The sequence below is a fragment of the Argiope bruennichi genome, chromosome 3 (assembly GCF_947563725.1).
Source record: "Argiope bruennichi chromosome 3, qqArgBrue1.1, whole genome shotgun sequence".
NCBI lineage: Eukaryota > Metazoa > Arthropoda > Arachnida > Araneae > Araneidae > Argiope > Argiope bruennichi.
In genome coordinates this window covers 8886309-8899999 of record NC_079153.1, presented here as the reverse complement: position 1 = coordinate 8899999, position 13691 = coordinate 8886309, and the positions used below count along the sequence as shown (strand labels likewise).

General features: G+C 27.0%; 1 protein-coding gene across 1 annotated transcript; it reads right to left on the bottom strand.

Annotated features, from left to right (window-relative positions):
- Window positions 1-6080: 6080 nt before the first annotated feature.
- Window positions 6081-12820, bottom strand: LOC129964173 (uncharacterized). The gene is made up of 6 exons (XM_056078886.1): window positions 12653-12820; window positions 11007-11071; window positions 8562-8663; window positions 8070-8111; window positions 7193-7228; window positions 6081-6225 (listed from the first exon to the last, which is right to left on the bottom strand). The coding sequence occupies exons 1-6, from the start codon at window positions 12756-12758 to the stop codon at window positions 6190-6192; spliced, it is 387 nt and encodes a 128-aa protein (XP_055934861.1). The 5' UTR covers window positions 12759-12820; the 3' UTR covers window positions 6081-6189.
- Between the last annotated feature and the right edge of the window lie 871 nt (window positions 12821-13691).

The window sequence follows — 13691 nt, the reverse complement described above, 5'->3', positions numbered from 1 at the left end:
TTAAATATGCTTTTGTATGATGGAACACGAACATTTCATTATATGCAGAATAATTTCCATTTATCATTATGACAAATTCCATAGAATACATGAAGTAAACTAAGTTGTATAACGATGTTATTACCAAACATGAAAATGAAACAACATTCCCATTTCATGAAACATAGATGTATCGGATTATTTTTATAAAACACGCATTAAAAGATGTTTGAATAAAATTCAATTTTCTACGTTAATATTAACAATAGAGAAGTAGGAAAATAAAATATTAATTCCTTCAATATTCCTATTCTATCGCATTTTTAGGTAAATTTCAAAGAAAGTAAAAATATTCAGGGCAGCTTATTAAAAAAGAAAATATTTTAACACATGGCATTTTACCTTTTCCAATCAATTAATGTCATCTGACATCAATATAATCAGCACAAGTCGTTACTTTCACTCTTATTACACTTGTATGCTAGTAAATGATAACATGGCCTTTCTAAATGGATAAAGTACGAATGTAATACTATGTAGGCAAAATATTTATTCATTTATTTGCTGTAATCAATTAATAATTGTTAATGAATTATTAATTTAATTGCTTTATTAGCAAATAATAATTTTCAAAAAATGGATAAAATAACACGTAGGAATGTAGTTAGAAAATGAATTTGAGACACTGAAATGCTTTATTAATGAATTAAATATAAGTATTTGAAACTTCATAATATAATTACTATTTTTTTAAAAAAAGATGCAAGTTGACCCAAGTAAATAATACGAACATACATTTATGAATTTTATAGCTAAAAGAATATTACTATTTATGATTTTTTTTTAATTTCCTGAATTCAATTCTGTCATCTACTGCACAGACAACAGACACAAGAAAAAGAATTTCTAAAATTATTAATACTTTCAGTAGCAGTCATAATCCTCTTCCGCAAAACTAAATAAAGTTGTGATATTACTGTGAGTTTTTATAGTCACCATTGTGGTATTAGAGAGTGTTTGTTATATCTTATTTTATGAATGTAATATTTTCTAAAAACTTGTTGCCTACTTAGTTTTTAAAACGATTTTCCTTTCCTCGTTAATATTTAGCTTACAGGAAGTTTTTATGTCCGAATATTGGTCTGTGATGGGTGACCTGTAGAATGAGTGAAGTGATTTTAAAGTCCATTGGTAAATACTGTAGAATTAAGCATGGTTTGACATGATGAAAAATATAAAAAAATTACATTGTATAGAGATAAATTTTCATCATCATAAATTTTCATTGTGAAATATTGTAAAGACAAAATGATCAAAACCATAAATGCACATTACTTTAATTAAATTCATTTCTTATATGATGTAGGAGCATCACAACAATTTTATAATTTGCAACATAAACATATGCATTTACTCCCTAGAGTAAATTTTCCCAATCATAGATAATAATAGTTATTATCTAATTTGATGTCTTGGTAAAAACTGCTTCTGTTTCAAATATTTCAATATTAACAAATGTATTTAAAAAAATTTCTTAGCTTTTGAAAAATAGCCCATTAATATAATGCTTCTTAATTTAGGAAGAAAATTAGCGCCGACCAAAATACAGTCACAAAATTCAGCTTATATTTTCAATTAGCTAAGAGCATCGTGTTGATTCTGTATGAAATTTTCAGTTCCCTCCTCAGTTTCCATAATTGTAGCAACAATTACCACTCATTTAAGCATTGAATATGTAGGAGAGGTAAGTGACGTTTTGCTAATTATTCTTTTCAGATTTCAATCCTGTAAAGTCTCGATCCAATAAAAGGTAGCGTTATCATCAAATTCTTTATTTACAACTTTATTTTCATAAAATTACAGTTAATCATCTAGGTTAAATGAGTTCTAGGTTAAATTAATTTTTATTCGACAAAACAAGGATAGTTCCTCGAATACTTCGGAGAAACCTCTTAAGAAAACAGCTAGCCGACTCGTAGCGTTCTCGCAAACAGGCGTAGCTCCAGGGATCCACCGAATCTTTTCGGGTGGAATTCTAGTCGGACACTCCGCTTTCTGCCTCAGTGTCCACGACCCTTCTCTTCGAATCTCCTCGCACTTTTATCCTGTTCCCACCCTCATTCACATCGGACCATTTTCCCGGTTATCCAATAATCGTTCAGCAACAACTTCACTGGTCTACCGTCGACCGTGGGAATGCGTTGGGGTGCCACCCTCCACAATGTAAAGAATGCAGGTTTACATCTGTTTCAGATGCAATGCAGGTGGGGTCCCTTATCTGGACTCGCACTAATTGCCCAGATGTCCTTACTTTAAAGCAGTTGACCACCTGGCACTTCTGGAAGCACTTACACTGCGGTAGGGCGTCGCCATTGCTGATATTGCTGTCTGGATGCTAATTATGGAGCGTGGGAAAAGAAACGTCACCATGGTCAAACAGGGAAGAAGCTGAATCATTACAATCCCTTTTGAATTTAGAGATAATCAAGATGCACAATAAGATAAAAGACAGTTTCTATAATGTGTTAGATCGATTATTATTGCTATTGATAATTGGCCATGTCTTTGTTCTTAACTGTTTTCATGGAATTGAAGGAATGGATTGCATAATCAGATTATCAGCATTGAAAAGCTTTATTTACGTTTAACGTCCTGCTAGGCAAACCACGTTATTTTCTTTCATATATTTTTCAGATACTTCAAGCTTTATTTCGAATGCCTTTCGAACACTGAGAAAAATGTTCTTGAATTCTTTTGCATATTTTTATAAACTTATATTCATGTCTTTATAGAAGTTATATAAAAATAAGAAGCTTCTTGACTTTAATTCAGTTGTTGACATATGAAAGAAGACATAAGCATTTATGACATTATATTTTAGAAAAGACTATCTAAAATAATCAAGTTACACGTAAATGTTTCAAAAAAAGATCTTGATAATAAAATAACTACAGCGACGAAAGTTATTTACATTTTTTAAATAAGCAAATCTTAATATTTCGTTTCAGTTTAGAGTACATTTCCTATGAAAATATTTATAATTATTAATATTTCCATAACATTTTTTGTCAGATAGATCATAGAGATCGATAGAGATAGATCATTACCATAAAATCGATAGAGATAGATCATTACCATAAAATGTTATGAATAATTTAATAAAAATTCAAATGTTTTTTTTTTAATTTAATGTGTTGTTATGTGAAAATCATTCTAACAAAACTTCCTATATTTACTTATAGAAATATTAGAAAAATCAACGTATATGAAAATATTTTAAAATGAAACTCAAATTCGAATGTATGCCATATTTAAAAATTCTTGTGATATATTTTCTAAAACTGCAATTAATTCTTGAAAATCGGAAGAAAATTATAAATCCGTAACGTAATGTTGAAAATATTATAAAAGATTTTCTCAAATTTTAATATCTATTTCGACTGCTTCATTTAATATCTGTCATAAAAGTAGTATAAAAATTAATATGGAATGCCTACATTGCATTTTAAAATGATCTTCTTGATAATTTATTTATCGCCAAAGTTTAAGAATTAAGCCGCAAATATCAAATGCTCTTTGTAGCAAAATTTTTATACTAGGATTCTTTCAGAATAAAAAAAATCAGTAAAATATATTGTATTAATTAAATTTCGTACTTTTAAATTTTCTTCTAAGAACGGCAAGCAGCTGATATATTTTGAATTCACGTTTCAAATATACTTTGCTACAACCAAAGTAAAGTATAAAATCTATCTCATATCAAAATTGAACAACAATAAAAGAAAAATTTTCCAGAAAGATCTTGATGACAAAAAGTTTCTAACGTGCAAATCATGTGACTGCATGGAGGAAGTGTCTTGTAGAAGAAAATTATTGCCGTGTTCAGCGATAACTTATGAATACTTTTTAGGATTTTCGAATTTAATTAATCTCTCTCTCTCTCTCTCTCTCTTAATTTCTTTAGAAATACTTTCTTTATTTTAATATTTATTTCGAAAATATAGTTCGCTGTCTGAAATGTTTTGCAGTGCATACATTGTACATGAGCGAATGAGTTCCAAGAAGTTTAATATGTATGACCATAACTATCTATTAAAAGTTGTTGAAAATTCAATGAGCTGCAAATCTCACGGTTGAACAGTGCTTTATAGTTTTTAGCCAAATTTTGTTTTTCATGTATGACAATATTTTGTATCCTAAATTTTCTTTGATCCCTGTAGCGTTGATTGGGTAGGAATCTGAATATTTAATACATATCTAAAGAAAGATGTGATGAAGTTAAAGTTATTCATTTCTCAAAATAATAGCCTAGAGATTAAAAAAAACTATAAATTATTCGTTTATGAGTAATATGTCGCTCCCTAGATAAAACAGATCTTCGTCTCCCTCTGCCTTTTCCCTAAAGATATTTTAAATAGTTTCTTTCTTAGTTCATATAGATGTTAAAAAAACGTTGCATTAATGTTATCGGTTTATATAATAGATCAGTCAATTATTTTCTACTCCGTATGATCGAATGATAAATGAATTAAAGTTCAAGTAAAGGACTGCGGCACCTACTTGAGTTTGTAAGACAGATGGATGGATAGTGTGGTGAATATAATGTCTCCTACCCACGAAGGATGTAAAGATCGAGAAGTTCTTGAGCACACTGGCATTTTGTTCATAATGCAGAACAAAATCATCCTTAAAAGTAGTTCGCATTGTTTGCAATATATCTCAAGAACTTAATATTTTATCAGTTTGCCAAGATTTGTCATGTTGGATTTTATAAAATGAAGCAAAAGCACAACTATTGAGTATTGGACGAATCGAGCATATTTTACATTACCAGACCGTGATATCACCCATTATTGTTGTTTGTAGAATTCAGTAAACCTTCCTGAATTTGTTGAACAACCGTTTTAATTTTTTTTTAAAAATCAAGTATAGCATGGTTTCACTGGTGTTATCTTATTAATTAGAATGTTTACACAAGACAGTGAACTCATTCATTATAGTTATAAAAAGCATTATTCTGGAATGCAGGCGTGTCTACGTTTAAGTGCGATACAGTAAACTTTAATGCAAGAAAGAACATCATCTGATATTGCAGAGTTCATGAAGTTAAAGTTACCATCATTATTTATGGGACATTGTGTTCTTAGAACTTTTCAGTACGCATTATCTTCCAGGTCTGGATGTGACAGATAATGTTTGTTTCGAAAACTTTATGAATTCAAAAATTTACCGCATATAATTAACAATTAACCGAGTTTAAAATATGCCATTTGATAACATTGACCTCCAACGCAGAACTAAACGTTGCGTAGTATTATGAATGGCATAATGCTTTTTCTAACAACTGTGCTGTTGACGAAAAGACAACAGATTTAACCTAACAAACCAGTAGTTGATTAGGCCCATTACTTTTAAAGTGTATGAGTGCAATAATTAGTTACATCTGTCGAAAATATTTATTATGGTGACAATAAAATTTAAGAACATATCTAATATCCAATTTTATTTCCCTATTTTGCTATTGAAATTTATATTTTCTTTATTAGTTTTTAAATTACATATATTTAAGGTTTTTGCTTTAATTTTCAATCATTTGCTTATTCTTAAATTGCACGTATTAGAGATCCAAAGACAACCTTCATTTATCCATAAAATTTATCAATTTTATTGTAAAAGCAGGAGAGATTTCAACTTTTTATAGATTGCAATAATTTGATTAAATTGAAATAAATAAATACAGAAATATGGTTGTAATAAAGTATAACCCTAGATTTAAATCAAGAGGTAAAGTTGAGTTTTAAGAATTCTGGTAAGTAATAAGATTTACAAATTTGCTTTTATAAAACTTTGATTAAAAACTATATCTAATTTGGATCTCATTGTGATCTAATAGCCATAAAATATAAAGAAATGTTAATTATGGGATGACAAAAATTTAGTTATAGCAAAATCTTCTATTAAAAATTAAGGCCATTTCAGTTATGTTGATGGAATGCATATATTACACACTAATAATTGAGAGTATATAAATACTCTTTGATTTAGATTAACTCTAAGAATCTACTCTAACTTTCTTCTGTTTTGAAATGAATTAAAATAAAGAATTTCATACTTTTTATTAGTTTTTTTAAAACATGCTTAAGTCAGAAAATAAAATAAGCTACAAAAATAAATTTCATTGGTAATATATTGGGCTGATGTTTCTTTTCTTCATTTCCTTTCGCCTAGTCCTGCCTCGATACATGCCTAAAAATATATATAACAATTAATATACTTTTCTTGATCTATATAAAGTGAATTTCAAAAAATAACAAAATTATGAGACAAGGAAATAACACGAATATCGTTTGAAAAATATCTATCAAATATTATTATTGGAATGAGATTTGTTTTTCAGAAATTAATTGAAAAAATATTTTCACACTCGAGCAAATAAAGGTAAAAATAATATTGTAAATTATATGAAAACGAAAAGTTTCATTTTTTATTTATAATAAACATACTACATATTATGGGTCCATTTAATGAAAGAATATCCATTTAAATATTTGAATAAATACATAATAACACAAAAAAAATTTAATAAAAGAATAATTTAACATTTTAATAATTTTAATGACAATTCTAAAATTAGAGTACTTTCAATTAAAAATAAAGGGAAAATGCATAATAATTTTCTATATTCCAACAAAAATATCCGAGATTAAAATTAACATTTCAGAACATTATGTTATTGTAAGATATATGTCTTAAGACCTTCAGCAATTTCAGTCGAACGCTATTATAAAGTTCTGTTTTAAATATCGTTCTTTGCTAAAAAATTGAAAATTAGGAAACGTATTTTATTAAAAATTTATATCTTTCGGTTGTTAATATTTATGTATGAATTTCCTTTGTAACTTCTAGAAATGATTTTCTTTAGATTTTATGAATACATATTTATTTTACAATAAAAAAAACTTATGTGTCTCCGTTAACCTTAGATCCAAATAAATTATTATTTCGTTCAATCCTTGTAGGAGGTTAAATAATATTAAAATTAGATAAATATATCCATTTTTTTCCATCTTACTTTGTATATCAGTAAATCAGTAATCAGTATAAGTATCAGTAATCTCAAAACATTTTATTAGAAACATAAAAATTCGTGTCTTGAAATTCTTAAATTAACAGATTAAAGAAGATTTGAAGTAAAAAAAAAAATGTAAATTACCTTAAGTTCATTCATAATCTCTTTAACTTCTTCGGTCTATAAATGAAAAAATAGCCAAAATTAGAAAATATTTTAATATTGTGGGTTGTTTTTAAAACCTACAGATACTCAAATGAACACTAGTCCAAATCGCCTTGAGTTTTTTTTTTTGTTGTTGTTGTTGTATTGCTATTATTATTTTATCGATAGTAGAAGCAACAGCAATTCGTATACCTTTAGTAGCAATAGGTTAGATCGAGTTCATTTCTAGCTTTAAAATGTTTCGATAATACAGTCTTGAAAACAAAAATTATCATCAGAAAGAAGTATCGAAAATTTGAGAAAAGCTAAAACAGTACGTATTTTATAATAACGATCTTATTTTTAAATTACAAATTTTATATTTTTAGAATAATAAGAATTTAATCACACTGTAATACGAAATAAAAATAGATTTGAACTAAAAAATTCACACGTTTTGTTGAACAGATTAATATACACGTATTTTAAACGAAAATTATATTTTAGTTCAAGTTACATTTGAAAGTCTGAGAAGAAAAATTCAGTTAGTTTTACCACATTATTTTAAAGGAAATAAAGGTTACATTTCATTTATTTCGAAATAATATAAGGTTTAGAATGAATTTTATTTTACATATAATTAATGATTTTATTGCAAAATGCTTTTAAGTTATGAAAAAATTATTTAATGTAAAAAATGAAAAGAGAAGAATCAATTTTTCTTCAGTGCAAGGAAAAATTTAAAATGAACAATTAAATAGAAAAATAATGGACTATATATAGGGTAATTAGAAGAAGTTAAACGGTTATCTATTAAAATTTTAAAGCTATCGAAATTTGAAAATAAATTATAAAACAGAAAAAAAAACATTCTTACTTTTCCTTCTTCTTTCAACTTATTCACCATACATTCATCACCCTAAGATGAAAATAATAAGTAATTAATACCACATAAAAATTACTTTTCAGTGACAATATATCATCTATAACATAAATTGTTTCAGAAATATGTCTTTTAATTATGTCTTTTCCTAATTCGTCCTTTTTAGAAGGTGATTTAGAATTACTGCAATTAAAATTAACTACTTTTAATAGATTTATGAAGTTTATAATTCAGTATTTGATATCAGGCTTAATTTACGAATATTTTAAATATATAATAGACTTACTTGATGTTGAGGAATAAATTATTGTGCAAAAGAAATAAATAAATTTAGAATAATAATAAATATTTAGATTATATATTTTATGAATAATATTTAAATTATAGGATTTATTACATTATTAATTGACTTTTGTTTCAATTTTTATTAATCTATAGTAATGGAAGCCTGAAATAATAATAAAAAGAAAGGAATTCTAGTTTTACTTTTTCCAGATCTCCGGGGCTCTGTGAACAATGATATGCTTTTAATTCATCCTTACTGATTCCTTCCAGGCCAGGATAGCATTCCATCATACAATCTTTGTACTGAAAAGTAATAAAAAATTTAGACACGTATGCTTCAGTTTTGTTAAAAAGTTGTTACTGTAATAAATTCGAAAAAAAATTAATTATTTTTGGTAGATATCAATATGAAATTACCTAACTCTTCCTATGATGATGTGTTGATATTTTTTCATTAGTATATTTATAAAAGTATGAAAATGCAAAGGTATTCATGAATTTATTATTAGAAAACTGATAAAAGTAAATGAACAAGAACATAATAATATCTTAATTTTCAATATTTAACAAATAAAATTTAAATCCCGCCAAGAAATGCTTTCAATGATAAGATTTAAGTTGATCATAAAAAATTTTCAAAAAGAATGAGAGGAAAACAGTATCATAATATTCAATATTTTTTATTCAATTAAATTGATATTAAATGAAAAATACTAATAAAATTAGGTTTAAATTTAGCAGAAACATTTTTCATGAGGAAGTTAAAATTTCATTCAGTTATATTGCATATACTATATGATATTTCACTTTTTATTCTGCGCCAAAACGTATGAATGAGCTATGAAAAAAATATTTTTTCACGTAAATTGATAGTTGAAATGCTAATATTCGACAAAACTCTTATGCACTGGATCGCAATGTCTTATATTCAGTCTTTTAGAAAACTATATTTTTGAAGTTAAAAATAATTAATTAAGAGAGTTTGAATGTAAATGAACAAAAATAATATTTCCTTGCGATCTCACATTACTTCATGAGATCTTCACAATACTCACAATACTTCATCTACATATAATTAAATAACTGAAGTTCTATAATTTAAATAAAAAATCTGTTATCATTTAATTGAACAGCACATACGCCCTGTTGCAGCATCGAGCTAAAGTCATTGCACCAGAACCGAATGAGATTGCCTCTTGAAATTTTGATTCTTTTATTTATTCGCCAGTAGAAAGTGATAAAAGATAAGACGTCAGAGATGATGTCACCAGAAATTTAGCAAAAGATTTTAAAACAAAAAAAATGAATAAACACGATTAAAGAATTAATTATCTCGTTTCTGAGCTGTGGTGATATAATTATCTCGTTCCTGAGCTATGGTGAGCTCAGGTGATTCCTGAGCTATGGTATAACAATGCAAAATATACACTAAAATTTTATTTTTGAGTTTTTTTCAAAATTTCTTATAAATAACATAGTTTTTCCCATGTAAATAATTTATATACAATGTAAATAATTTGCAATAAATAAATAGTTGTTAAAAGGACTTTTTTTGTCTGATGATTGCAAAGATTGCATTTACTTGTGTATTTATTACTAGATTTTGTGCACAAGTTAATTTTATTTTGCAATGTTAAATGTATTGATTTATTTATTACTGTATTCTGCTTGTAAAATTCATGATATTATTTAAAGAATTCTGATGCATATTCTTGGTAATACAAATGGTAGACGAACTTAAAACGAAGGTAAATCATACGTAGACTAATCATTCTTTTACTGTGATCTAATCAAATGCAATTAGATCACAGAAAAACGCTACGATAGTAAATTAATATGACATAATACAAGTTAATTTATGATAAAGATTTCTTTGATCGTTGTGCATAACTGGTATTGATGAAACATTTTTCTGTTTTCATTCAGCTGTTTCTGTTTTCATCAAGAATTAGTGGAAGTACTAATTAGATATGCTTGAAGAAAATACTTTAAGAACTATACTCTTCCATTCATTCACAATAACTTGATGTTCTGTTCTTTTCGATTTTAAATTTTCAAATCGTTTCCCATAACTATGTTTGCACACAATTTCTGTTCCTATGTTACACGTTCTCTGTTAAAGAGATCCGTATTTATTTGCCCGTCTTAGATTCATTTCAAATTTATTATCCCGTCATAGTGAATGAATGTGCATGTTGGTGAATTATAGCATATGTCGACTATAATGACATGAAAATAGTCATTTCAATCGTGACGTTGGGAAATCATTTCATTATAAGGACATGTTTAAGTGAATTGCCCTTTTCTGATTCTCAGATAGTTAGTTAATGGCAATAGTAATAGGCCTGATCACATAAAATATCTTAAGGAAATGAATGCTTGCTTATATTACTTTATCTTCCTATTGAAGGTTTGTAATTTTTTTTTTCGAAATTTCTTTAATTTGAATCTTTGATTGTCTTTATGGAAACCGCTTCCTTTTACTTCCTCTTTGTTTTCCATTTTTCTTTTTTCTTAAACTAACTAAATAACTATTCAAATTCAAGTGTTCGACAATATTTTAAGGTATTTAATATTGTATAACCGCAGTTGTATTATTTTATATTCGGCCGAATTGTATTTGTATATCCAAAATTATTTACGTACCGGTGTAAAATCTTGCTGTCCCACGCATTCCATGACCGTTTCGGATACATCTTTATGTTTATCTCCTGAAAAATAATGTAACTTGCTTTACAAAAGACAAATTAAATGTTCGTTTCATTCATTTAAGTTTTAACTCATAAAACATATAAATAAGAGTTACATCTTCATATCACACAAAATCGTAAATAAAATTTCACTTTTCACAGATTGCTTATATAATAATATCAAAGACAGCTAAAGCTACAAATTTAAGTAATGCATAAGACCGAAATTTAGAAGAATAAAGAATTTATAATAAATTATTCAAATTTATTTAAATCTTTAAAAAGGGAGTTATTCTGTTTTAATTGAATATCTGAATTATATCAACTTCTTCAACATTTTGAATTAATATATTACAAAGAAAGAGCCGGCGTCCTGGCATAGGGGTAGCGCGTCTTCCCCGTGATCTGGGCGTCCCGGGTTCGAGTCCCGGTTTGGGCATGGTTGTTCTTCTGTTGTTCTATCTGTGAGATGTGTGAATGTGCCCTCCTGTAAAAAGGGGTTGTGCAAGCGAATGAGTGATGCGTGAGTAGCAAAGTCGTACTCTTGGCCCTAGTTGGCGCTGCTATAAAAAATAAGAGACGTCCCCCTCAGGCTTAAATCGCTGTCTTCGTAACAGCGGGCTTGTCAGTGGAAAGTGCCATAAGAAACAAACAAACAAACAAAAAAAGATCATAGAATATCATAACAGATTTAAAATCTTACTTAATATCATACAATTTCAGGAAGAAATAGATATTCGAGGTTTATTCAACATATGATTTTTCAGTACTAGTTATATATTTGATATATATAAATATTATACTTTAGATTATTCGAGTAATTTTTTTGGAATATGCTATAAACACATTATTTTCCTGTTATCAATTACTTTCATAAATTTCTTATTAGGAAACTGTTATTAAAATGATTTCATAAATTTTTAAAATATGCAATACATTTTAACAGAAAATAATCAGATTCAGAAGAAATTTAAAATGCATTGAATGATATCGATAATTCAAAGTTACAATCATGCTTTTATTTTTATAACATAAATTATTTTCTTTTCTACTGTTATTGAAGATTTTTGCAAAAAATATTCAATTGGTCTGAATCTTGGCAGAAATATAAAAGATAGATTTCTATTATTGTATTAAAAATATTTCTATACATTTGCCTCTATAAAGGAAAGATTACATTTTAAACAAAATTATATTTCAAATGATTAACATCACTTGAAAATGTCAAGTAACGTTGTATAATCCTATATTTGGTGTATTATTTGATAATTCAATAAAATGAATTGGCTTATTTTAGATTACAATTAGATTTTTTTTATATAGAAACTTTATCCAGAGTTTTTTTTAACACCTTTTGAAAAGTTTATATTTTTCTGATTTCTCAATAAGTGAACAGGCATAATCTAAATTTTTGAATTTCTGTAAAATAAAAATTGATTGAGAAATGATAATTCTGTAAATTTCTATAATTTAACTTTGTCTAACAAAATTAAAATTATGTACTTTTCTTTTATTCCCTCAATGGATTCAGTCTTTTAAAAATGCTTAAAATTTTAAACGCCTTTAAGACTGAATGTGAGGAAACAATAATTAAGAACTTACCGCATATATATTCCTGTACTTCTGCCATAGAGTATTCTTTCTCCTCTGCTAGTACTAAAGGAGCTACCAGCAGAACTGGTAAAGCAACAAATATTGTGAAAAGCATCTTGATGAGCAGTAGCTATAATCCTCTATCAAAGAAAATTATTCAAACTGGCTATATGTTGAACAGCTATGTGGGCTAATTTATACTCTGCATTATGACACTGAATATCATTCGTGGCATTTAGTTACGTAGTATTTCCTCAAAGATTTATTACTATTTTTGTATGCCTTAACAATGAGCAAAGTAGATAACACCCTGTTTCAGCACGCAATTAAATTTCTCATTGAAAAACTATCATTTGAAAATTTTTAACTATCATTATAATTTTTTTTTGAAAAAAAAATTTTAAATTCCATTGTAGATAGGTTAATCAATGATAGAAAATGAAGGAAGGTCAAATACAAAATCGTTTCCTACCATTGAATGAAATTCTGTTCCTTTAGTTATATGGAGCATGCGAGTTTTTGTTTGATTGCAGGTAACCAGTTTGACTTCCCGCATGCATAATTCATTTTTTTTTTTAAATTATCAAAAAGAGATTTTTATCCCTGCATTTTTTTTAATAAATGTTACGGAATATTTGTGTTATTATAATTTTTTTTCTAAATTTTCCTTTACTTTTCCTTTCGAATCTATATTGGAACAAAGTCTTCTTCATTCGATACAGTAAATTCTATACTTATCATGCATTTTTGGACCAAAAGCTAAAAACTACTTTTTAATATTTTCTGAAAAATATTGCTGTGTTTGAAAAATAGTCAGTGAAGGTTGCAAAATTTCATATTTTCCAGGTGTAAAGGATAGCTTAGTGCCTTCAAAGTATGCATTTCTTCCCCATTTTAGTTAAACCTTATATTTTAGTGTATGTTTCTCACAAGAAAGAAAGTATTCTTTTTGAGATTCTATGATACTTACATGTTTAAGCACACTTTTTATTTTGTTTCATAATATATATAAGTAAGTCGAATGTATAATTTGTACCTTTTTTCTTTA